The following is a 26,833-nucleotide window of genomic DNA, read 5'->3' as shown; positions in this document are numbered from 1 at the left end:
GCACGGTTATGGAGAAACCACCAACAATTATCTCATGATTGTTTTAATTATAAATAAATATAATAACTAACTTATCATATTATATTTATAACCTATAGTTTTAATATCACATCATATGCAACATTTAAACCATAGTTCTTTTCTCCTTTACTTGATATAAATCATATTTACATCAAATTCCTCCAATTAATGTATCTCATACATCACATCAACTATATCATATATAATTGAACCAGTTTAATCATAGCATATATAATCAAACTCCCTCTTGTCAATTTGAACACTTCAAAGTGACCCAAAAACTGATTCTCAACTAGAATCTATTGAGTTACCAAGGGGACCTTATGGACCAGTAGCTTTCAGCTCCAACGGTACATGAATAGCTGACTAAACTCTTTAGCCATGAGATCCACCATCCGTTAACTGTCGGGCACTCCACTAAAGACCGACAGCTGCACTCTTCTCACCACAGATATATTTATGTGTCCATCGGATATAACTAGTCAACAACACGATAACCCTTCACAGATGCTCGTAAGTATAGCTGGGCCAATTTACCATTTTGCCCATGTAGTTACATCTAACTCCTTAAGTACCATTGATCCCTCTAATGAACAATAAATCACAGTTCTATTATAAGTGGACACATCTCGAGCCATGAGAAGGTGCATGGTGCCACATCGTTCAAGCCCCGGAATCAACCCTTAAGAGAGCAATCTATCTACTTGCCCCTGCTTCGAGGAAGGAGTGAATTCCATCTTGTGTAGCTGAGTTTCCAGCTTCACAATCAGACGAATCCCCAAAGTGGTAAGTTTGAGTCGACAATCTGGCCACTCGCACCCATGCAAATCAAAGGATTGCCCTCAAAGGTAGGAGTTCCCAACTCACTAGGATTAAAGTTATGTTACCTATGGTCATCCTAGTGAAGTGAAGTCTCTGTTATGAATGACGTTATATAACGTGACTATACACTTCGTGGTCCGATCTTATACAAAATCCTTTGTATAGGATACCCCCGCTCGCATGTATCCACATGAATGATCAGGATTAGACCATCTGTAGCACGTCACAACATTTGTAACAATCTACAAAGCGAACTGCATCCGTAGTATCACTAGGATAAGGTATCCCTCCTATATCCATATACTATAGACCATTTTGGTTATCACTTAAGACATGATCCACTTGTATGCCTCCACATACATGCTTAAGTTACAACGACAACCAAGGATTTTAGTTTATTGATTTTGTGATAAAGCAAATAAAACATCTCATGCTTCATAGACAACAGTGAAGAAAATATCTCATATTATTACATCACAAGCATTTGTTCAATACAAGTGTTTACAAACTACAGGACCCAACGAGAGTTTAGGGCATCCCCAACAATAATCACATCAAAAAGGAAGAGCGAGAGCGAAACCATATTGTTGAAGGAGTAATATAACATGCAACGGAAGAATTTAGAATCAATAAGCACTTAAACTACACTTAATTTGAGTTTTAAACGTTCTACTCATGAGGTTTTCATAAAAGAATTTGAACAAGACAATACCTTTGTAGTTCTCTCCATGAATTCAGCAGAATTTCCACAAATTTGAGTTTGATTCTTCAGATAGACCACCAACAAGATCTTCTCCACTATGCTCAAGAAGGAATGTGTGGTGGAAACACTCTAATTAAGCTGAATTGAGGATGAACTTGAGAGGGTGTAGTAGGGTTCTTAGTTTTGTGCAACTTAGATAAAGTTCTCAGCCTTTTTTTTTCTCAATTCCATGCATGAAGCTTCATTTTATAGACTGATTTCATGCATTAAACCATGGTTGCATGTAGGGCAGCTCCTACTTAGAATTGATTGAAGATCTAATGGTGGATTTGGGTGCTTAACCACCCAATGTTAGTGGATTTTTTCAATTTTTGGGAAAATTCCACTAACTCTAATCAATTTCCATGAAATTAATTTTTCTTTTAAATAAAACTATTTTATTTAAAATTTAGTTTTATAAAATTAATTTAAATAAAACTAATTTCATTTTTTAATTAATTTAATATCTTAATATTAAATTAATAAAATACCAATTCCACCAATATGATTCAATTTCATGTAATCAATATTTAAATATTAATTGATTCTCCAATCTCATTTTAATTTCAACTAAATTAAACGTTTTAATTGCATCGTATATAATCAATTGAAAACCCTGAAATCGAATTTGATCATTTCAAATTCATAACCCTAAATTCAAAATTCATCGAATAAACACTCAATTCATTATTCCAATTTATGAGCTAGTACAGGGACCTACTGGACCTACAAATCATGAGCTCCAACGATTTGTAATCAATTGGTTAAACTCTTTAAATCGATTTAATTACTTTTCGTTAACAATCAAGGCACACTACTATAGCTCGATAGTTGCAATCTCCTCATTGTAGATGTGTTTCTGTCCATGTTAACCATAATCAGTAAGTCGATCCTTCACAGGTCGTTCGTATTTAAAACTGGATCAAAATTATCGTTTTATCCTTGTAAATACATCTTGTTCCTTAAGCTCTCATTGACCTTATAATGAACAGCTGATTTATAATACCACTTATGAATTATGTCCCTCTTTATCACAAGAGGGCAGGGCCCCGATTGTTTAAGACCAGGAATCAACACTTAAGAGAACAACCTATCTGTTAACCCTAAGACGAGTAGGAGTGAATTTCATCTCGCAAGGCTATGTCCCTAGCTATCTATCTGGTCTTATCCTCAAATGGAAGGCTTATTGAGTAGTGTTGTTGGACTACTCTCACCCATGTAGATCAAAGGATAATCCTGAATATACAGGAGTTCACAGGTAGCTCAGGATTAAGATCGAGTTATCTTAGGTTACTTTAGTATGAAATAGTCAGTTTTAACAGTAAACGGTCGTTATAAAGAAAAGTGACTATTTCGAGATCCAGTCTTTATGCAAACTCATCGCATAGGATGTCTCCACTCACATGTCTCTACATGAATGATCTGTGGATCACATCATTTGTATTACCTATATACAAAATAGGTCGTATCCAATAGTGTTACCAGGATGAGATACCCAGTTTCATCCATATACTTATAGATTATTTAAGCTATATACTATTAATTTGATCTTGTTTATGTCACCACATAGAGTTAAAGTATTCATACTATAGCCATGGATATGTTTATTGGATTTTCATAATAGAATGCAATATCAACAACTTTATCGAATAAGATACTCAATAATATGTTATTGATAAATAGAATGTACACGAAATTTACGAACTGCGAGTTCTAGGACATTTCCAACAATCGTGAGGGAAAAATTCCCGTAATCTAGTATGACGATGATGTCAGCAAAGGGTCATTTGATATATTTTTTTTTTTTTATAAAGAGGTCATTTGTTATTTTGGACCCAAATATCGGGTCATCCGTACAAATTATCCTTTTTCTTAATATCCAATATAAATGAAAGTGAATAAAATGTTTTTAAATATTAGTAAATTAATTTTTTTTAATACATAATCATATAGTAAACTGTAATTATCATAAAAAAATTATAATTATAATAAAAAGAATTGTAACTATAGTGGTTTTATTATTATTATTATTTTGTCTATTTCAAAATTACTTAATTAGTTGGCCTACACTCTTTTTATTGATATTAGAAGTTCGGTCTCACAACTCTAACCCCCATTCTCAATCTCTACTGTTATCATGCTAAAAAAATCTAGAAAAATTATTTAAATGATAAAATTATTGAAAATATTTACACATAATAGCAAAATATCACTGTCTATCTGCGATTGTACGTGATAGACTACTATTTGTGTATATCACGACACAGATAGACACAGACAATAGTCTATCGTGATCAATCTTAGATAGATAGTGAAATTTTGTAATATTTATAAATATTTTAATTCATTTTTCTATTTTAAAAATAGTCTTAAAAAATTATTAATATATATCATCCATTGGCGATTATACGATATCAATAGCTACGTGGAAAAAAGGATAAATAATTCTACTTGATTACTTTTCTCTTAAATGAAATTAACACGTCAAACTAATTAACAATTTACAGCTGACGTGGGGACTAACTATTGCTGACTAAGAATACAACTCGGACTTAGACTTTTTAAGGGAAATATTTCATTCAAATATCCAAAATTAATAAATTAGAGTTAAGTAGCAATCATCCAACTCTTCCTTTGTCATTTTTCCCCTTCTAGTAACTTTTATTTTTTATTATTTTTTTATAAAATACGTGAGATGAGAGGATCAAACCTTTCTAATCTTGAGGTCGTACAAGTTTTATGTCAATTGAGTTATCTTTGTGTTGGCTTCTATTGAACAACTTTGCTAGATTAAAGATTTGAACATTCGACTCAAGAAAACAAAAGTCGACAGAAATGTTGAGAACTCAATACATAAATGTCGATAATATCAATAAAATATCAATGTCGATGAAAAGTTATGAAAGAAAAAATATAAAATTAATTAATAAATAGGAAAATTATTTCAAACGGTAAAACTATTGAAAATATTTACAAAATATAGCAAATTTTTCGAATTATCAATGATAGACGTTGATAGACAATGATAGACTTCTATCTGTGTCTATCAATATCACTGATAGACACTAATAGAAGTCTATCAGTGTCTATCAACGTTTATCATTAATAGTTCTAGAATTTTGTCATATTTAATAAATATTTTAGTTTATTTTTCTATATTTAACAATAGCCCTAATAAATAAACATATTACATTTTTTAAATAAGTTAAATATCTATTAGTTATATTTTATAATTTGCAAAAATGACATTTTTGTTTCTTAGATGTTTTTAAAAATATAACGAAAATATTGATTAACTTTTTATGTTGATATCGAACTTATAAGTATGTAAAAATATCGATAAAAATGTTGACATGTTGATGAAAAATTTAATACCATAATTCTAATTGAGTCTTGTACTTTCAAATATCTAAATTAAATTCATATACTAATTGCAAAAGCTAGTTCCTCCCATTACTTAATCTTAACTTTTTAAAATAAAAGAAAAATTTATTAATCTGTTTATAAATTTTAAGAACATGTGTCAAACAAACCATTTTTTAGATTGGAAAATTAAATAAAAATTAATCTCAAACAAACCATTTTCTAGATTAAAAAGAAAAAGCAGATTAATAATAAGAACTTTTGTTAGTACAATAATAAGAACTTGTATTAATATTTATTGAACTTACGAAAATTATTTTTAAACATTTAGTTACGAAGATAATATTTTATGCCATTTTTATTTAATGGCTATCGTAGAATAAATATATAAATATATGTGTTTCTCAACTAAATAATAATAATAATAATAATAATAATAATAATTTTTTATTATGGCACGTGGTTCACAATCACGTGGGGACCATCGGTCGAGTCCCATTGAAATTGGAATGTCTTAACTATTTAATTAATCATTTCGATATTATGGTTGATTTAATTTCCATAGTCCATGCATGATTTATTTGACGATTTCCAACCCCTATTATTATTATTAGTATTATTACTATTATTTTCTTCTTCTTCTTCTTTTCTTTTTCGCCATATAATATAATCCAACGTCTAAACAAAAGCATCCATTTCTTGAAAGTTTAAATCGTCATTCTACATTTCTCAATTCATTTCCTATTATTTTAATTCTTTAAAATTTTTTCTTTACTAATAATTAATATTTGTATTGTTTGGTGATTATTCTATGCGATATAGTTTTTAGTGAAATATCGTAAATTTTTTAATTGTGTGATTATTAATTTTAGTTTAATAATATATTGTGGTGAAAATTTGAACATCTGACATTTTGATTGGGGTTATCAATAATGTATTTATCAATTAATCTTAATATTTAATTATTTTATCATGTAGTTAAAATTTACAATGATTTAAGACATATCATGTAAACTCTTATTAAGGTTTAAGAAAACACAACACACATCTACTAAAATGAGTATAGCTCAACTACTATACGAATATATTAACTACCAAAATGTTTGAAGTTCAAATCCTCCTATCTCTTATTGTACTAAAAAAACATAAATACATCTATGTGATAAAAAGACAACATTTAAAAAAAAAAAAACTTCATCCTCAAGAAAATTGCATAAATGACCTATTTTAGAGGCCCAACATGAAAAATGACCCACTTTTTTTTAAAAACAATGTTAATCAATCTTCTGCGGATGTGATAGACAAGTGAAGATACGAATTTGTTATTTCTTCAAAATTTCTATCCTTTTTTCTTTTCTATTTCCTTCTTTTCCTTCTTGAATGCGGTCAATTTCGGCAAAACCAAGCACCAATTCCGATAAATCCACATGAATAGTTCTGATCATGGGAGAGGACAATAATTCAACCAATTCCGACGTAACTAGAGTGCAAGAGCGAGAGTGAGACAACGAGAGAAAAGAGAGTGATATGTGAGTGAAGAAAGGAAGCAATAGAGGAAAGAGAATGAGAGTGAGATGCTTTTAGCTTGGTCAACAAAAGGTTAAAATAAAATCATTTTCAAAAAACAGGCAAACCACATTTTTCTCCCAAAATTTGGATCATACTGAAAAAAAAAAAACTAATTTGAAAATTTGAAAGATCAATTTCAAGCTAAATCAGGCAACTAATTTAAAATTTAATGAAATGTAAAAGAGCTAAAGTACATATTAAAAAATATATATAGAAAAAAGGACGGCAGAAGATAGAACTTAGAAGTCAGTCATCACTGAATTAAAAAACAAATGGAGGGAAGAAAGTCAGAAATCTGTAACTTGCAGCGGAAGGAATTAAGTGTAATTGTTTCAACTCTTTTTTTCTATAAATTCAATTGCTTCTCGAAGTATAAACGATCTTGCATTTGGTTAGTTTTCAATCTCTGTTTTATTGTTGTTTTTCGTTCAAGAATTAAGTTTCAAGTAAGTAGCACGATTCTTTAATTTTCTTCGCAATTTTGATCGATACATTTCTTGTTTGATCGTTTGCATTTGATAGTTTTTACCTAATTCTTGTTTTTGTTTTCAGTAGAGTTCAGTACAATGTCTCAGGGAAACAATGACGAAGTTGCTGCTTCTGAATTTGATGATGGATTTCGACCACTTTTGGTTGTTGCTAGAACCTCCTCTACCCAATCATTCACAGCTGTTGAAATAAATGAGGAAGATGAAAGGGAAATGAAGAAGCAGAGACTTAAGTGGATTGTTAAACATAAGGATTTTAAGGCACTATGCGATTTTGGCGGTCTTCACGAGGCGGAGGCCACATTTTTGCCTTCCGAGTCCCAGGTAACTTTGATCAATATCTTGTTCCTGCTTCTTGTTCTCAATTACGATTGCTTGGAATTTGAAGTTTGTTTCTCGTGATTAAAGGGTTCTGTAATTGTAAATGGTAGTGAAGTTGTGAAGTTGTGATTTGTGATTTATATTCATGTGTTTTTGGAATTCAATTTTGTTTCTCATGATTTAAGGGTACTGTGATTGTAAATGATAGTGAAATTGTGACGTGTATTTTTGGACCCAGGCTTTGTTTGGAATTTGAATTATAATTCTTGTGATTAATTTGAATTAAGTTGGTTGCCGGTGGTCGCTAGAGTCGATCATTGGAGGTGGCCGTGAAATTGGAGTGATGGTTGTCGGAGTTGGCCTTTGGTGGTGGCCACTAGTGATGGTCACCAAAGTTGGTCATGTAGGTGACCACCAAAATTGGTGGTGGTCGTCATCAGAGGCCATCAGTGGTGTCCATTTGTTATGGTTGTCAAAATTTTGCTGGACTAGGTTGCCAATGGTGTTCATTGGTGGTGCTTCTTGTAGTTGGCGTCGGTGGTGGCCACTGGTGATGGTCAGTGGAGGTGGATGTCGTTGGAGATGATTGTCTGGAATAGGTTTTCGATGGTGGCTGGTGGAGGGAGGTGCTAAAACACTTCTAAAAATTGATTTCAAGTATTTCTCTTTTTTTAAAAAAAACTACTTTAAATGGTTGTCATATTGTAACTTTTTCCAAACATACAATTGTGGTTTGTGATTTTTGATTCAGTGTTTTTGGAATGAGGCTTTGGCATTTGAATTATGCTTCTCCTAATTAAAGGTTCTTTAATCTAATTGTAAATGATACTGAAATTGTGATTTGTGATTATGTGTTTTGGAGTTTGAATTTAGTTACTTGCGTCTATAGGGAACAGCAAATGATGGCTTAATGGAACTATTAGTTGCCTCAGCTCCTGATCGACGCTTTTGGGATTCTATATTTTTATTTTCAAACGAGTTCTGGCACTCTTTATGGCTGTCCCTGAACAGCTATAGCATAATGCTGCTATTAGTCGCTGCTGGTTTGACTCTTGCAATTGAGTCATTGGAACAAGGTAAACATGGATGGCATGATGGTTTGGGGATACTCATTGCAGTTTTCCTACTTATATTTTTCCCTTCGGTTTTCGACTTTTACCGGGGAAGAGTAGAGGAGAAGGCGCAAAAGATTAAGAGCAAGTTGGAAGTGATTGTGGAAAGAGGCGATTTAAGACATAATGTCTCTGTTTCTGATATCAAGGAGGGAGACATAATACATCTGAAGAAGGGTGATCGTATTCCTGCAGATGGGTTGATGATAAGAGGCAAATATCTGCTCGTAGATGATTTTATAAACCAAAAAATTGACCCTAATCAAAATCCATTCCTATTTTGCGGTTCTGTGGTTGAATATGGTCATGGGGTCATGATTGCTGTATCTACTGGTGCTGATATAGCTTTTGGAAAGGCGTTGATCGATGCGACTTCGCATCCTTCAGAGGAAACGTTCTTTCAATCTCTTATTAACAAACCATATGAATTTGTAGGAATGTTCTCTCTTATGTTGTCTGTAACTATTCTCATTGTAACTCTTTCACGTCTTTTATCTGGAAAACATGACAAATACTACAATGATAAGGTTGCAACCAAGGGGAAAGTCACAGTGGGAATCATAGAGAATGTTTTAGAAGGAATGTTTCTTAAGTTTAGGTGGGAAGTTTCTTTCTTGTTAACGGCTCTCTTGGCCATGGTAATAGGAATACAACATGGGATACCTTTTTCAATCTCAGTTTCCCTCTTTTGGTGGGGAGAAAAGATTAGAAGATCTTATGGAGGGAGGTCTCAGAATCTGTCAGCTTGTGGAACTTTGGGCCTTGTTTCAGTAGTTTGTATTGACATCACTAGTGCTGGTGGGCTATCATGTGACGAGATAGAGGTTGATGAGTTTTGGATTGGGGAAGAAAAGATCTATCCTGGTATGGAATTTCATCCTGATTTTCTTGAAGTTTTTGAGCTAGCAGCCAGAGTTTTACGTTTTTATTCCAACATTTCTGTTGATTTATGGAGTAATCTGGTCTGTTTCTGGGATTATTCAGGATTGAAAATCAATATACAATCTCTTGATCAGAATCTTGACATTGTTGATCCTAAATTTTTCAGTTCAAAAAAGAGTATTGGAGTGTTGATGAGAAAAAGTGGGAACTTTGAAGCAAATCTTCATTTGCACTTCAATGGGGATGCACCAACTGTTTTGAATATGTGTTCTCAGTACTATGATATCAGTGGGAGAATACATGACATGGAAAATCAGAGAGATTTCTTTGTGAAAGTGATCAGTGATATGAAGACTAAAGGATTAAGGCCTATTGCCTTTGCTTGTAAACAGACAACTCACCACCAGCATTTTGAAGGAGGGTTGAAGTTGCTGGGATTTGTGGGTCTCAAGTACTCACTTCAAAAAATAAAAATGACTTTGAAAGATCTCAAAGATGTTGGTGTAAGGATCATATTAACATCAGAAGGTGAACTTTCTGCAGCAACAGCCATGGCAGTTGATTTTGGAATTCAGTGTGGTTCCCACCAGGTGATTGAAGGTGAGGAATTTAGGAAAACAATGAACAGTACTGAAATAGAGAAAGATGAGCTGATAAAATCAATAACTCTCATGGGGAAGGCCACTCCTGAAGACAAGCTTCTCTTACTACAAGAATTGAAAGCTAGTGGTCATGTTGTTGCTTTCTTAGGAGGTTGGACAACAAGTGATGCTCCAACTTTGAGGGAAGCTGATGTAGGGATCACAGATGAAAATTGGAGCACTGAAGTATGTCGAACAGCTTCCGATATCACTATTGCGCCGACTCCATCCTTGAACGAAATACTGAAATGTGGTAGATGCATTTACCTTAATATTAGAAAATTCTACCAGATTCAGTTTACTACCTCAGTCTCTGGGCTGCTAATACTCTTGGTCTGCAACATAGTTTCTGGAAAATCTCCCATAACTGCAATACACCTTATATGGGTGACTTTTATTATATGCCTTCTTGGCAGCCTGATGATGGTAATGAAATTGAATGATGAGGAAGTCCGAAACCGTGTTCGAGGTCGCGATAGGAACCAATCTCTGATATCTAGATTCATTCTGAAGAAGATTGCGATTCATGTCCTATGTCAAGCTCTTGTTTTCTTGGTGCTAGAGTATTTAGGACAGAAGATAATGCCCCAAATGGAGGAGGATGTGAGGCATACAATGATTTTTAATACTTTCATTCTTTGGCAGATCTTCAATTTGATGGCTGCAATGGGATTGGTAACAAAGTGGGTAGAAGTGTTTAAGGCTATGCTGCAAAGCCAATGGTTTGGGATTTCTTTGGTGGGTGTATTGACTGTGCAAGTGATGGTGATTGAGTTTGCTGGAAAGATTGTCAATGGTGTTAAACTAAATGCTGTTAATTGGGGCATTTGTTGCATTTTTGCATCACTGCCTTTGACAGTTGAATGGGCCAAGAACAAATTCTTGCCAGTACTTGCCACTTTGCTCACTGAATTTGAGTATGTTGATTTCAACATTACACTGTTGTTCTTTGCAGCTTTGATGTTTGTATTCTCAATTTCATTTGGTTTCCATTTGTTTTTATAGCATTCAGAAGAAACTGTGCAGTTCAGTTTTTAGTGCAATATGCATAGTTTATGTTTTTTGAGTTGTAAGTTTCATATTTTCATTCCTTTTCCCATTTGTAATGTACAAGAATAATGATCTGTTTTAGCTTAGAAAAACAGAAAAACACCCTTGTACCATCATTTTATTTAATATCCATTTATTCTTTTGTAGTAATAGAAATATTATAATTTATCCGAATCTAAGCTATTTACTACTTTGAGTTCGAAAGTAAAATAGTAAAATAAACCTTTTTTTATACCTTTAATTTGAAGTTGATATTTATTTAGTTTTTAAAATTTCAAAATAAACACTTTTGAGTCTTAAAATAAATAAAATGATTCTAAAAGATTCTTGAAGCCAGTTAACTAATGGGTGTGAAATGATTATTTATTATTGTTATTATTATTATTATTAAATATTGGAGAAAAGAAAAAGATTTATGGAGCATTAATCAACTAACCACACGGACTATTTGCAACTATTTTTAAAACTTTAGAGGCAGAAAATGTCTAAAATTATTTTTTTATGTTTAGAATTACTTCGAAACGAGCATTTAATCACTCAAAATCAATTCAATATTTAATTTTACACTTCCAAATGTATCTTTCATACACTCAAATTGATTTTAAACAATTAAACTCATTTTGAAAATGACAAATATGATTTTAACTATTTTATAATAATTTCTTTTAACCTACCTTAAAATTCTGCCCCACTATCAATTTCACAAAACACAACAATATTTATAGACCACAATCAAATCTGTCCAAAAAAAAATATATATATTACCAAAATTTGCATTAATTACATGCCATATTTAAAATGTCAATGCTGATGTGGATAAATATATCGTGGTCTTAATTTTTATGGAAATCTTGATGGAAATATCAATAAGATATTGATTTTTATGAATATTTTTGGAAAAATTATAAAAAAAACAAATTTAAATTAATAAATAAACATTATATAATTTTCAAATAAGTTAATATATCTATTATTTATATTATATTTATATTTATGGTATTTTGATGATTATTTTTTATGTTTCATGGGTTTTTCTACGATATAATAAAAATATCAATTTATACCTAATGTCGATGTCGAACCCATAGAAATGTAGAAATATCGACATTTCGACGAAAATTTAATACTATGATTATATGAAGGGTTGATTGTTCCATTTATTGGGACTTTAAACTATGAGAAATAACGGGAATGTATATGACCTACATCTACATAGAATTATATAACTTTATCATGAACTCACCAACAATTAGAGAATTTCATCAGCTAGTTAATTATAAAAACTAGTCTATAATCAAGGTTTAAAATGTCGATTTCAATGAAAATATCGAGGTCATAATTTTACAGAAATTTCGATGAAAATATTGATAAAATGACGATGTCAATGGATATTTTAAGAAAAATTATATAAAAAAATTTTTAAAAATGAATTTAAATTAGTAAATAAATATTTTATGATTTTTAAACAAGTTAACATGTCTATTATTTATGTAACGATCCAAATTTTTAGTATGTTTCTAGGACGCATAGGCTTGGCAATACATTTTCTCAAAGAATAAATTAAAAAAATAAAAGAGATAAAATTTTTATTTAATTAAGTTATGCTCAAATAAGCAAAGAAGAGAAAACCTAAAAAAATACTGTCCGGGATACCCCTAATCCAACTTTAAAATAAATAACAATTAAATAAATTAATAAATAAAATCAATGAATATTTCATAAGATTGTAAAATGTCTGACTCCTAAACCAGATTCTAGTACATGAAACCTAAGTGCGGAAGCAATAATCCATCCAAATGACCAGGTCACGGTCATCCAGTCTTTATCCTGAAAAACATGAAAGGAAAATATGAATATAGTCTATTGGGCCCACTCAGTCCTTTCTATTGGGATAGAAGTGCACAAAGGCATCATAGACATAGGCATAGGCATAAGAGGCGAACCCAAAGACATGCTGTCATAAGTAAATGAATCATTTGCAAATGTATTTTACATGATTAAAAAATAAAGTATTGTTTGGTAATCATTTGATTTTTTTATTTTTATTTTTAAAAATTAAGATTACAGACATTACTTATTCCTTTAAATTTCTTCCATAGTTATCTACTTTTTACTATTAGTTTAAAAAGCAAGCCAATATTTGAAAAAAAGACTTTTAAAAACTTATTTTTTATTTTTGAAATTTGGTTGAGAATTCAAAAGAAATAAAAAAAATTTATAATTTTGAAAAATAAAAATAAAAATAAAAATAAAAAAACGAAAACGTAAATAAATAAAAACTATAGTTGGATAAATAATGGTTAAAAAAAAAAAAAAGTGTGGAACCCATAGAGTAAAAGCGTGCTGTCACTGTCACGTGGCTGTGTGTTTTCTCTCTGATCTCGATCTCTCCTCGTGTCCCTTTCGGAAGAGGAAAATTGAAAAATTGAAAAATTAAAAAATTAAAAGAGGAGAGAAAATATCGAAAAAAAGGGGGGCGGGGTGGGGTGGAAAAAGAAAAAAAGAAAAAGAGGACTAAGCGCTGGTTTGCAAGTTACTCGGTTAGTGGGAACTTTTCTCCTTCTCCGCCCACAAATATATATATATTCCAAAATCCCCTCATTGCTTATTATTTATTTTTAAATCAAAAATAAAAAAGAATAAGACGGATTTTATCTTACATCTTTAGAACGTCACAATTTATATTATATCTACATTAATGACATTTTTTTTGCTTAATTTTTTATATTTCACGAATTTTTCTACGATGCAATAGAAATATCGATTCACTCACATGTCGATGTCAAATTTATAGGAACATAAAAATCTCGACGTATCAATAAAAATTTAATACTATAAAGAAAGTTATGGGTGGAGAATTTTCATCATTCTATTTTACCTTTCATTTTCAAAGGCATTCCTATTATAGTCTCACTTTAATGGTTAGTTATTAGTTATTAATGGTTCTATTTAAAGGCAACCAATGAATGAAACCTTTTTTTTTTTTTTTTTTTGAGAATTGAGTTTATCAATTTATTAATAACTTTTTTTTTTTTTTAAAAAAAAGCATACTATTAAATTTAATATACAATTTTTTAAAAGTGAAATTAATATACAATTGTTTTGAAACCTTTTATAAGAATAAAAAAGAGAAAAATATTTTGGTACTTGGGTTTATCTATTTATTAATAACTTTTTATAAGAAAACATACTATTAAATTTAATATACAATTTTTTAAAAGTGAAATTCATATACAATTATTTTGAGGGACCTGTTTCAATATAAAAAATATTTAACATTTTATAGTAAAAAATTCCAAAAGTATAAAATACTTTTAGAACTTTTTGCTATAAAGTGTAAATATTTTTTTTTTATTTTTCTATTTATAAAAATTTCTCTTATTTTTTAAAACCTTTTATAAGAATAAAATTAAAAAATATATTTTTTTTGATACTTGAATTTTAAATAATAGGTATATTTAATCCTTTATATTTTAAATTAGTCAATTTAGTTGTTCTCGATTTTTTAGAACGAGTTTAAAAGGTCATTCCATTGAAAAAAGATCATTAAATTTTAAAAAAAAATGATTAAATGGTGAGGTGACAAGATAAATTAGAAAATAAATTATTTAAAAATATTTTTCTTATCTCTTCTTTCTCTCCCCTCAATTAAGGAGTGTGATTCTAGAGAGAGAAAGAAAAGTGAATTGTGAATTGTTTTCTTTCTGTCTACATTGAAGTAGAGCAAACAATGGAAAAAGAAATACAAATACCTTTTTTTTACTTCTAAAGACATTCCATAAAATATTTATAAATGGTATAGATTTTATAAAAATTTGAAAGATGTTCCTTTCTTTTTTCCAGGTTTTCTATTTAAAAAAAAAACTTTTAATTCTAATAAAAGACAGAAAGAGGGGAACTATTTGAGGGGAGAGGGAGGAGAGAGAATAGAGATGAGAAAAATATTTTTAAGGGAAATTGCACTGTATGATAAATACATTTTAAAAATTTTTGACTTCAACTTTTTTGTAATTACAGGTGTGACAATCACATAGAAATAAGATAACAATAAAATTTTCAAGTAAAAGATTTTTGACATGTTTGTAAAAAAACAAAACCTAGGGATACGTGCTCGATTTTCAATTTTTTTTTTAATTAAAATTGTAATTGTCCCTATTTTAAAATATTTTTTTTTAACTCATCTTGCGAACTCACTATTTAATCAATTTTTTATTTAAATTTAATAATTTTTTAAAATAACGAGGCCTCTTAAATTCATTCTTAAAAATTAAAGGATTAAATTGGTCTATCTAAAATGAATAATTAAATGCACCTATTCTTTAAAATTTATGAAAAAAAAAAGTGGTTTAAAAAAAAAAAAAACCTCGTTTTTTAAATTTATTGGGACAGGAGGAAAAAAAATGATTTTATGTTTGGTGGATGAGGTGTGATTTTCTTTGTTTTGACTAGTGAGTGTCCCTCAAGTCCTTAAGGCGCATTGGCCGTTTTACTTCTCTCACACTTTTTTTTTTTTTTTAATGTTGCTATTTTTTCGTTTCGTTTTGTTTTGTTTTGTTTTTTTTTTTTTTTTTTTTTACATTTTCAAAATAGCATGATTATAATATTTTAATTCTTTTGAAAAGTTGTTATATTGTAATTTATTATAAATAGTTCGAGGAACGCCTATAAATATATTCTTCCATTCGTGAGATTTTCCAGTAGAATCAAAACAATGTTTCAAGGAACTGATGATGGTGGTGCTCAGCCGCTTCTGGTTGTTTCCGACGTCGGCACTTCATACAAACCGGCCGGCGTCAAGTTCAGGCAACTTGTTTTAAGCATACGCTTCGTACTCTGCCTCAACAGAACCAGATCCCCGGCGTCACTTCATACGGTCATTAACATAATCTCTTCAGAATCCGAAAGCGAAATTAAGAAGCAGCGTCTTAAGCGGCTTGTTAAAGAGAAGAATTTAGAAGCACTAAACGATTTCGGCGGTGTACAGGAGGCTGTCTCATTTCTGCAGTCGGAATCGGAACCACCGGTAACCAATTTCTTTTCTTGGAAATTTTTGTACGAATACCCAAACTTTTTGTGACAAAATGAAATTTGATAGTCTTTTCAAAACAAAGCTTTCTAATCTGAACTTGGGTCGTACGACATCTGAAAGAATACCGAGCGTTACCTGAGGAAGAAGAAACAACTCCACTAGATGTGGCCGTTATCATCGCAGAAAGGGGAGGAAGAAAGAGTTGAGAGAGGGGGAAGAAAAGTAAATATTAAACTAAAGTTTGAATAGGGTTATAAAACTTATTTTAAAAACGAGATCAAATATTATTTTGGCTGAATTTTTTAGGTCAATCTATCAAAGTAATCGTTTCTTTTTGCTGCTTTTGTTTGGTTTGGTGATTGAATTTAGTTTCTCTTTAATACAGATTGGTGTGGTTGGGGATTTAGCACAAACAGTTCATGGGCTGGGATTCTGGGGCTCATTCATCCTGTTTGTAAAAGGATTTTGGTCTTGTTTGTACAACTCCTTAAACAGCTGCACAATCTTGGTCTTGGTAATTGCTGCTGATTTGTCTTTTGCCATTGGATCTTTAGAACAGGGACTTGAACATGGATGGCACGATGGTGTTGGGATACTCCTTGCAGTTTTCCTACTTGTAATTGTCCCTTCGGTGTCAAGCTTTTACCAGAAAAAAAGACAGGAGAAGAAGCTTTTGAAGATTAAGAACAACGTGGAAGTGACCGTGAAAAGACATGAAATACTCCAAGGGGTCTCGGTATTTGATGTTAAGGAGGGAGAGATTATCCATTTGAAGAAAGGTGATCGTGTTCCTGCAGATGGGTTGCTAATAAAAGGTGAAAATCTGATTCTGGATGAAGCTATCAACTCCCACATTGACCCTCATCGAAATCCATTTCTGTTTTCTGGTTCTGTGGTTGAATATGGCAAAGGAGAGATGATTGCGGTGTCTATCGATCACGACACGGCTTTTCGAAAAGGGCTGCTTGATGTGATTGTTCATCCTTCACAGGAGACGTTGTTCCAATCTAGGATCAACAAACCGTATGAATTTATTGAAAAGTTCTCTCTTGTAGTGTCTTTGATGCTGCTGCTTGTTGTTCTAACCCGTCTCCTATGTGAAAAGCATAAGCATGATGATTACTACAATGATAAGCCTGAAAGTAAGGGGAAATTAACGGTGGGCTTTGTAGCAAATGCCTTTGAAAGGATGTCCTTTGAGTTTGGGAAGTTCAGAGTTTCCTTAGTGGCAACTGTTCTCTTAACCATGATAATAGGAATACAGCATGGGATGCCTCTTGCAATCACTATTTCCCTCTCTTTATGGAGAGAAAGGATGAGAAGATCTCACAAAGTAAAATGTAGGAATCTCTCAGCTTGTGGAACTTTAGGCCTTGTTTCTGTAATCTGTATTGACGTCACTGCTGAGTTTTCGTTTCACGAGGTAGAGGTTAGAGAGCTTTTTGTTGGAGAAGAGAAGATCAACCCTGGTATGGAATTTCATCCTGATATTCATCAAGGCTTTGAGGTAGCAGCCAGAGTTTTATGCCTTGATCCCAACACTTCTGTTCTTTTAAGGAATAATCTGCTCAATTTCTGGGAAAAATCAGGATTGAAAATCAATAAAGAATCTCCTGATCAGAGGTTTGACTTTATTGATCATAAATTTTTGAGCTCAGAAAAGGGCATTGGAGTGTTGAGGAACAAAAGTATAGGAGATACTGAAGCAAATCTTTTTCATGACCATTTTTATGGGAATGCATCAACTCTTCTGAATATGTGCTCAAATTACTATGATATCAGAGGCAGAATTCATGACATAGAAAACAGAAAAGATGTCTTTCAAAAAATGGTCAGAGAAATGGAAGAAAGGGGTTTAAGACCCATTGCATTTGCTTGTAAACAGACAAATGATCACCAGGTGTTTGAAGGGGAGTTAAAGCTGCTTGGGTTAATGGGTCTTAAGTTCTCGCATGAAAAAATACTACTTGCCTTGAAAGATCTTGAAAATATTGGTGTAAGAATCATATTAACATCAGAAGATGAGCTTTCTGTGGCCATAAACATGACTGATGGTCTTGGAGTTCAATATGACCCCAACAAACAGGAGATTGAAGGTGAAAGATTTAGGGAAATAATGAAGATTGATGGAATGGAGAAAAATGAGCTAATGAAGTCAATTACTGTTATGGGGAAGGCAACCTCTGAAGACAAGCTTCTCTTAGTAAAAGAATTGAAAGCTAAGGGAGAAACTGTTGCTTTATTAGGAGGTTTGACATCAGGAGATGTTCCAACTTTAATAGAAGCTGATATTGGGATTGTACAAGAAAACAGAAGTACTAAAGTATCTAGACTGGTTTCTGATCTCAGTTGTGAAGATGTTACATCCTTGAACCATACACTAAAATATGGCAGAAGCTATTACCTCAACATTCAAAAATTCTATCAAGTTCAACTCACTGCTCTAATCTCTGGGCTTCTAATAAATTTGATCTGCACCATGGTCTCTGGAAAATCTCCCATAACCACATTTCACCTTATATGGGTGACTTTGATTATGTGTCTTCTTGGTAGCCTGATGATGGTAATGGAATTGAATGATGCGGAAGTTCGAAACCGAGTTGGAGGCAGCGATAGGGAGCAATCTTTGATAACTAGAGTTATTCTGAAGAAGATTGTGATCCATGTTCTATGTCAAGCTCTTGTTTTCTTGATGCTGGAGTATTTGGGACAGAAGATTATGCCTCATATGGAGGAAGATGTGAGAAATACAATGATTTTCAATACTTTCATTCTTTGCCAAATAGCAAATCTTCTTGGTGCTATCACTATGGGATTGGTAACAAATGAAGTAGCTGTTTTTCATGTTGTGCTGCACATTCTTTGGGTTATGATTTCTGTGGTGAGTGTATTGGCTGTGCAGGTGATGGTTATTGAGTTTGATGGAACCATTGTTAATGGTGTGAAACTAAGTGCAGTGCAATGGATTATTTGTTTCCTTTTAGCATTGGCACTTGGATGGGCTTCTTACATATTCTTTCACTTTGTCCTTCATTGAACATTATGATGGTTTTGTGTTGTTTTGTTTACCTAGGTTAGTTAAACAAGAGTAGGGTGAGGGATTCTGACAGAAGTCAAGTTGCCATGCTCATGCTGGCCTGTAAATGGAGGGTTTATTTCTTGTATTTTTACACTCTTGAATAAATAAAATAAATTCTTTGGTGTATTTGATGATTTTTTCTTGATGTAGCCTATCTATTTTCACCATGAATTTTCTGTTTCATATAATTGTATTTTATAATTCAATTAGTGGAAGAATTGCAAACCTTATTGGATAAGTTTTGCAATTCATTCACTAATTTTCACAAAAAGTAATGTAGAACTCTATTAAATCAAATTGCTAATATCTAGCTTTAATCTCATTTTTATTTGAAACCCATGTTAATTTTACATTACAATTTTATAATTCATTGAACACGCATCTTTTTCCTTTTTTTTTTTTTTTTTTTTTTTTTTTTTTTTTTTTAAATTCATAAGAAACAAAAAACTATGGTACAAAAGGTAGACATTTTAATAGTTATTTAAGTTTTCTGTAAATTTTAGAACATTTATCCAAGTATAAGATCAAATTACATGAGATTAACGCGCTATTACAAAAACCATATTATTCTAATAGTATAATTTTAATAAATTAAAAAAAAAAGCTTGACAAGCAAATCGTGTCAAGTATTCTTTAAGTTTGCTAGTTTTTAGGTGTTAAAAATAAATTACATTTGACAAGTAAAGACTATCAAGTTATGAAAAACTTGGACCATAATAAATGTCAATAAATGTCAAGAATTTAGATACTCAACACTTAAAATAAATCAAGAACTCCCATATACTTGACGATATCAAGTAAATTACAGCTTGATACTTTTAGCCAATAAAAAAATTTCTCTTATTTTTGACACTGGATTAGTTGACATTTTTAAAAACGTCAAGTAACACTAATACTTGACTATGAAAAAACGTCAAGTAATACAATTTTTGTAGTAGCGTCAAATCACATTTGCATTTTTTCTCACTATGAAAGCTAAAGATTTGTTTAGTTGGCAATCTAGATTTTCTTTTATGTTTTCAGATTCATTAAACTCAACAAATATGTGTTTGGCAAATTTTTTAATAATTGTTCTCGAATTTTGTGACTAAAACAGTACTAATCATTTTCATGTTTTCGTTGTATCCAAATTTTGAAGTTTAAATTTTAAAATACATAATTATATTAAATAACATAAGAACATTTAGAAATACATTATCATATTATAAACTCGATTCATTTTTAAAATTAAAATATATATTCTGCAATGTATTGTAAATTATATAATATTACAAAATAATAATTATCTAAATTTTTTAATATAAAATATGTTCATAAATAAATTAATAATAGTTTATCGTCGACTAATATTTAATGGATAATTGTAACTAATTTTATGATTTATAAATATAATATTAAACGTATTTTAGACCATTGTTTAAATTAAAATCCAATTTTTAAATCTACTACCAAATACATGTATGAAAACATGAAATACAACATTATTTTCTATTTTCAGAATTTTGTAAATCATAAAAATATAAATCAAACAGGCCTTAGATATTTGTTTCTCAATATATAAAACATATTTAAAAGTAATTTTGGAAGAGTTAAAATTACTTATGTATTTACATTACAAAAATATGATAGAATTGTAATTACATGTAACAGAAAGTCTAAAGGTCAGTTGGCCCATTTCAACAGAGTATTGGGCTTTCAAGTCTCATTGGTTCACTCGGCCCATTAAGAGTAGCTGATTTAGTACAACAGAAACTTGTGGCTATGTGGATGACCCCACCAATATCTTGGATGCCACGTGGCTTAACAATAGGCCATAAATAATCTGCATGAAAATCTGGGTTTAAGCAGAAGGACCAATAGGATGCTGCTGACTTGTAGCAATCCTAATCCATTATATCATTCCATCCCCAATATAACCTCCATTTCCACTACTATCATCCTCGTCTAAAACCAGACTTCAGCCCTCTCCTTTGACATTGCATCAAACTTCTAAGAAAGCTTCACACACTTATGGCCACCTCTGCCATCCAACAGTCCGCCTTCACTGGCCAGGCTGCCTTGAAGCAATCCAATGAGCTTGTCCGAAGGGTCGGTGCTGTCGGTGGCGGCCGCTTCACCATGCGGCGGACAGTCAAGAGTGCTCCACAAAGCATATGGTAATGTTCCTTCCATTTTCCCTATAGCAGTTAATTGTGGCTGTTTGTATAGGTCTCTTCTCTGTATCAGGATCAAAGGAAGTTTAGAACTGTTAAAAAATTAGTACCTTGATGGTTTCTTCTGCATTTTCATGCTCTAGGTTGTCTCTTGGACCATTTTTACCTTGTGCAGTAATTGTCTGGTGTTTTCCTGTAGTGGGCATGATGAGTTAAAATAAAAAAGATCAGTTCATTCAGCACAGTCCATTAAAAAGTTGTTTAAACATTTACTGAATCGAATTGTGAGCACATTTAAGTAGGAAGATTCATCCAATTGGGAAGTAAATTTTCATGTATTAGTGATTCTAAGAACACATATTTTAAGTTTCATTTCAAATTGAAATCGCATGTTTTCTTGACATATCAGGTACGGACCAGATCGCCCAAAATACTTGGGACCATTCTCTGAACAAACACCATCTTACCTGACTGGAGAGTTCCCTGGTGACTATGGATGGGACACAGCCGGTCTATCAGCAGATCCCGAGACTTTTGCGAAGAACCGTGAGCTTGAGGTGATCCACTCCCGATGGGCGATGCTTGGTGCATTAGGTTGTGTCTTCCCAGAAATCCTTGCAAAGAATGGCGTCCAGTTTGGTGAATCGGTTTGGTTCAAGGCTGGTTCTCAGATCTTCTCTGAGGGTGGTCTAGATTACCTTGGCAACCCAAACCTCATCCATGCTCAGAGTATCCTTGCAATCTGGGCATGCCAGGTTGTGCTCATGGGCTTTGTTGAAGGTTACCGGGTTGGTGGTGGTCCCCTTGGTGAAGGACTGGACCCAATTTACCCAGGAGGTGCCTTTGACCCACTCGGATTGGCAGATGACCCAGATGCATTTGCTGAGTTGAAGGTGAAGGAACTAAAGAATGGAAGGCTGGCAATGTTCTCCATGTTCGGATTCTTTGTCCAGGCTATCGTCACTGGAAAGGGTCCTATTGAGAATCTCTTTGACCATGTTGCAGATCCTGTTGCCAACAATGCATGGGCTTACGCCACCAACTTCGTCCCCGGAAAATGAAGAAACCTGTAGGAAACAACTCTCTGTTTTACCACACTTAAGCATCTCACTCTTCCTGAAAATCTCATGTTGATGTAATTTCTCTAGTAGAAACTTCCTACAATTAAATTTGTATCATTAAAGTTCAAAGTTCTCTGTGCTTTGTTGTTGTTTTCACATATAGAATTCAGCATGCGTCTCGGCAGATGGCACATACTATTTACAGGTTTCAAAAAATATACAAATTGATTGATCCATAGGAAAGATAAGAGGTTGACGAAGAGTTTCAAAATCACAAGGAAGGATTTTCCTTTGTTTTGTTTGAGACATAAAGAAACTAAAACTATGAAACTTCTATACCAAACTGATAACCTCGTATAGCTTCCAAGAAATATCTACTTGCAATGGTAGAATTTACCTGGAATCATGAGGACAAGGATTAGATGAACACGATGCTAGTTGCTCAAGCAGGAAGAAAAGATTTACCAGCAACTAAGAAGAGATGAAGTCACCAAAAATCTTTACAAGAACAAGATCCACTTTTAAAGTGATGGAATCGACTACCATCTCTGATAATGATCTCACGGTTATAAATATGAGAAACAAGTTTAGTCACAGCATGGCAATCGTTGCAAATACGAAGATTCTTTATGATGCGAATAGGACTTCCATGATTGATATTAAGAAGACCAAAAGCTATAGCCAACCTCTCACTATGGGTTTCAAGTTCTGCTTCTTTCTTATTATCCTCTTCAAGGCATAACAGAACTTGAGTAGTGTCGGGAACATGTCCCGCTGAACTTAATTTCTCTTTCATCTCACACAGTTTGATGTATATCTCTTTGGTTTGAGGATGCGACTTATCTCCCACAATGAATTCATGAACTGAACCTTGATGCTCAATGGAACTGCATCCTGGATCCTTTCTGATTCCTTTTTTCTTCATCATTTCTCTTACTTGACAAACTTTTTCCCACAAGCCAGCTGCGGCATACATGTTCGAAAGAATAACATAACATCCAGTAGTATCCGGTGCTAAATCAATCAGATGATGAGCTGCATATTCCCCCATTCTTATGTTTCCGTGTTTCCTTGAACCACTTAGTAGACTCATCCAAATTACTTTGTTTGCTTTCATGGGCATTCTCTCAATGGTATCCTTTGCCTCTTCAAGATATCCAGCTCGACACAGAACATCGATCAAGCAACCATAGTGTTCGATAGAAGGCTTGATTCCATAATCATCCGTCATCATTTTAAAGTACCGGTGTGCATCTTCTGCAAATCCTGCATGACTGCAAGCATTCAACACTCCAATAAAAGTAATAGCATGAGGCTGCAATCCAGTTCTGCACATTTCATCAAATAGCTCAAGAGTTTGCTCTACCAACCCATGCATTCCCAAGCCTACAATTATAGCCGTCCAATGCCCTAATTTCTTTTCAGGTATAGACTGAAAAACTCCGAGGGCACTCCTAACGCTGCCACACTTGGAGTACATTTCTATCAGCGACGTGCCGAGCACACCCTCTGTTCTGAAACCATTTTTCACTATATAGGAATGAACCCATCTTCCCTTACCAAGACTGACCAATCCTGAAGCTGCAGAGAGAGCTCCGAGGATAGTAACATAATTGGGTGATATATCTTCTCTCAACATGGCCTCCAACAGCTTCAAGGCTTGTGTAAACTGCTTGTTCAGCTCATATCCCGAGATCATTGAATTCCATGTAACGAGGTTTCTCTCTGGCATCTGATCGAATAATTCCCGTGCGGTGTTAAACTCCCCAGCTTTCATGTAGCCATTAATCATAGCATTCCAAGATACAGAATTTCGAGTAGGCATTTGATCAAACACGTCTCTAGCAGCCTCGAGCTTCCCGCTTTTCGAAAGACCATCAACCAGAATAGTCCATGAAATAGAATCTTTCTCTGGCATTTCTTCAATCAACTTCAGTGCCAGTTCAATTTCACCACATCTAGCATATCCATCAATCAAAGAATTCCATGATACTATATCTCTATCTTCCATTCGATCAAACACTTTCCTACACAGCTCAATCTCACCACATTTAGCATACATACTAACTAAACTACTCAAAACAAACTTATCCACACCAAACCCAATTTTCAATACCAACCCATGAATCTGTTTCCCTTCCTGTAGTGCACCCAATCGAGAACAACCCTTTAGGACGCAAGGCAATGTAAAAGAATCAGGCAAGAACTCACAGAGAAATTTGCAGAACAACGCAATGGCATCATTTGAACGTTGGTCCTCGATGTAGCACTTGATGAGCAAATTCCAAGAAACCAAAGTGGGTTTTTGAATCCAGTCGAAAAGGGACTGAGCATATTCGAGATTGTTGATTCTGGGATCTGCATAGAGAGCCAAAAGACGAGAAGATACTGAAGGGTGATTCAAAGAGCCTGCTTTGAGCGAGAGAGCGTGGAGTTGCTTTGCTTCTCGTTCAGTTTCGCAGTTTTGAAGAGGAAAATGAAGGTTGCGAGGGATAAATGGTTGGAGAGAATGTGAAAGTGTAAGAGTTAGCATCAGATTTCGATAGAATCGAACCAGAAATCAAAGAATGGAGTTCGGTTGTGATTTGAGAATACCCAATTGAGATATTGATGAATGAAGTGCTAGATAAGGATCAATGTAAATTAGATTCAACGTTTTATCAAATCCCTTCCAATAATTTGCAGAGCTCTGCTAATCAAGATTCAACTCGCGTTTACGAAGAAAAGAAGACTAAAACAAACAAACGTTTAAAAATGTGAACTTCATGGGGAAATTTATATGGATAATCCAATTTCTGGGTCCAAAATGTCAAACATCCATTTTTTAAAAAATAATGTCAATTGACCCTTTGCTTACGTCATCATGGGATGAGATTACAGAAATTGCCCCTGATAACCGTCTCGCTCTCACTTCTCTAATCTCGCTCTCTCTATCTGTTCATCTTCCATCGTGATGTAATTGTTTGTCACTGTACGATTAATTTGACAATTTTCACGAAATTTTTCTACAACTTAAACACATAGCAAAATGGTGTATTCTTTAAAATTTAAACTTTATTTGAACTGTCATTTTGTTGAACGGAGATTTATTGAACGAGGTTTTCCAGAACGGAGTTTTTCGGAACCAAACGGAGTTTTCAGAACGGGTTTTTCAGAACGGAACATACTTTTCTTAAACTTGGTCTCATTAGTGTTTATAGAAACGTGGTCTCAAAACAGGTACGCAAATAGACATTGTAAAATAGCATAATGAAAGGAGTGTGAGAAAGAGGGACAAAGAGAAAGGTGGAGAGAGCGACATTGAGCGACAGCGAGAGGCACGAGAGCGAGAGCACGTGGGAGCGACAGCGAGAGAGATCCATGTGTATTACTATCTGCTTAATAAAAAATTTTCTATTGCTTTGTAGGATGACACAATGTGTACTAATTCGATACGGAGGTCATTAGGATGAGAACCGAAATTTGTATGTTGGAAGCGAGCTAACAGGAATCGTTGTGCCTATTACCTTGAAGTACGAAGAACTTAAAGCTCAAATTTACAAGATTGAAAATGTAAGTTGCTCAGAGTTTGATGTTGTTATGAGAGTTAAATATAAGCTTGACTTTGAAGCTCCTCCATAGTACATACGGAATGACGGTGATGTTTACTTCCTTCTTTGCCAAGACGATCTTTCTACAGTTCAACTATATGTAACACTAAATCATACCACGACGAAAATGTGAATATGAGTGATGATGGTATAGGTGTAGACAGATAATACGAGGCATCATATGAGCTTAATCGAAAAGAGGGTGATATTCTATTGTCTATGAACACTCAACCATCAATATTATCAATAGACAATGACAGCATTCGTGCAGTAGACTTGGAAAGAGAAACTCAATGTAATAGACTTGTGCCTGGTAATGAGAGATCAGCAGGTTTGAATTTTATGGATTGTGGTCCTTCAGAAGAGCATGATCCTTTCGTGATCGATAATGAAAGATCAGTAGGATTAAATTCTATGGACTGTGGTCCTTCAGAGGTGCATAGACCTGCAGTGACTGTTACTAAGAGATCAGCAAGATTAAATTCTATGTCTTCATGTTGTAGAGGGGAATTGATTATGCCTAACACCTCTTCATCTGAGACAGATGTTGAAATTGGTTAAATTTTTTTGAGTAAGAGTGATTTAAAAATGAGATTGTCTATTTTGTGCATAAACAATAATTTTGAATATAAAGTAAGGAAGTTAACTAAGTCTTTGTTTACTGTTAAATGTATAGAGGATAATTGTAAGTGGAGCCTTCGTGCAGTTAAAATTCCAGGGTGTGACATATTTAAGATCATAAAGTATATGCGGTCGCACACATGTTCTATTGAAATTTTAATCATGACCATAGACAAGCAACAACTACGGTAGTTGATGAACTAATCAAAGACAAGTTTACAGGCATAGGACATGTTTATAAACCTTGTCACATCGTCGAGGATATGAGAAAAGAGTACGGCGTAAACAT

General features: G+C 33.1%; 4 protein-coding genes across 4 annotated transcripts; 3 read left to right on the top strand and 1 right to left on the bottom strand.

Annotated features, from left to right (window-relative positions):
- Positions 1-6,915: 6,915 nt before the first annotated feature.
- Positions 6,916-11,098, top strand: LOC120078490 (calcium-transporting ATPase 12, plasma membrane-type-like). The gene is made up of 3 exons (XM_039032762.1): positions 6,916-6,963; positions 7,073-7,329; positions 8,216-11,098. Exons 2-3 carry the CDS (start codon positions 7,084-7,086, stop codon positions 10,964-10,966), a joined length of 2,997 nt encoding a protein of 998 aa, XP_038888690.1. The 5' UTR covers positions 6,916-6,963; positions 7,073-7,083; the 3' UTR covers positions 10,967-11,098.
- Positions 11,099-15,666: 4,568 nt separating this feature from the next.
- On the top strand, positions 15,667-19,256 carry LOC120078491 (calcium-transporting ATPase 12, plasma membrane-type-like). The gene is made up of 2 exons (XM_039032763.1): positions 15,667-16,034; positions 16,426-19,256. Exons 1-2 carry the CDS (start codon positions 15,723-15,725, stop codon positions 19,075-19,077), a joined length of 2,964 nt encoding a protein of 987 aa, XP_038888691.1. The 5' UTR covers positions 15,667-15,722; the 3' UTR covers positions 19,078-19,256.
- Positions 19,257-21,049: 1,793 nt separating this feature from the next.
- LOC120077838 (chlorophyll a-b binding protein 151, chloroplastic) lies at positions 21,050-22,472 on the top strand. The gene is made up of 2 exons (XM_039031904.1): positions 21,050-21,275; positions 21,682-22,472. Exons 1-2 carry the CDS (start codon positions 21,130-21,132, stop codon positions 22,331-22,333), a joined length of 798 nt encoding a protein of 265 aa, XP_038887832.1. The 5' UTR covers positions 21,050-21,129; the 3' UTR covers positions 22,334-22,472.
- On the bottom strand, positions 22,043-25,164 carry LOC120077836 (pentatricopeptide repeat-containing protein At5g48910-like). The gene has a single exon (XM_039031903.1). The coding sequence runs from the start codon at positions 24,864-24,866 to the stop codon at positions 22,821-22,823; it is 2,046 nt and encodes a 681-aa protein (XP_038887831.1). The 5' UTR covers positions 24,867-25,164; the 3' UTR covers positions 22,043-22,820.
- Between the last annotated feature and the right edge of the window lie 1,669 nt (positions 25,165-26,833).

Source organism: Benincasa hispida, chromosome 5 (genome assembly GCF_009727055.1).
Source record: "Benincasa hispida cultivar B227 chromosome 5, ASM972705v1, whole genome shotgun sequence".
Classification (NCBI taxonomy): domain Eukaryota; kingdom Viridiplantae; phylum Streptophyta; class Magnoliopsida; order Cucurbitales; family Cucurbitaceae; genus Benincasa; species Benincasa hispida.
This window is presented reverse-complemented; position numbering and strand designations above follow the sequence as displayed.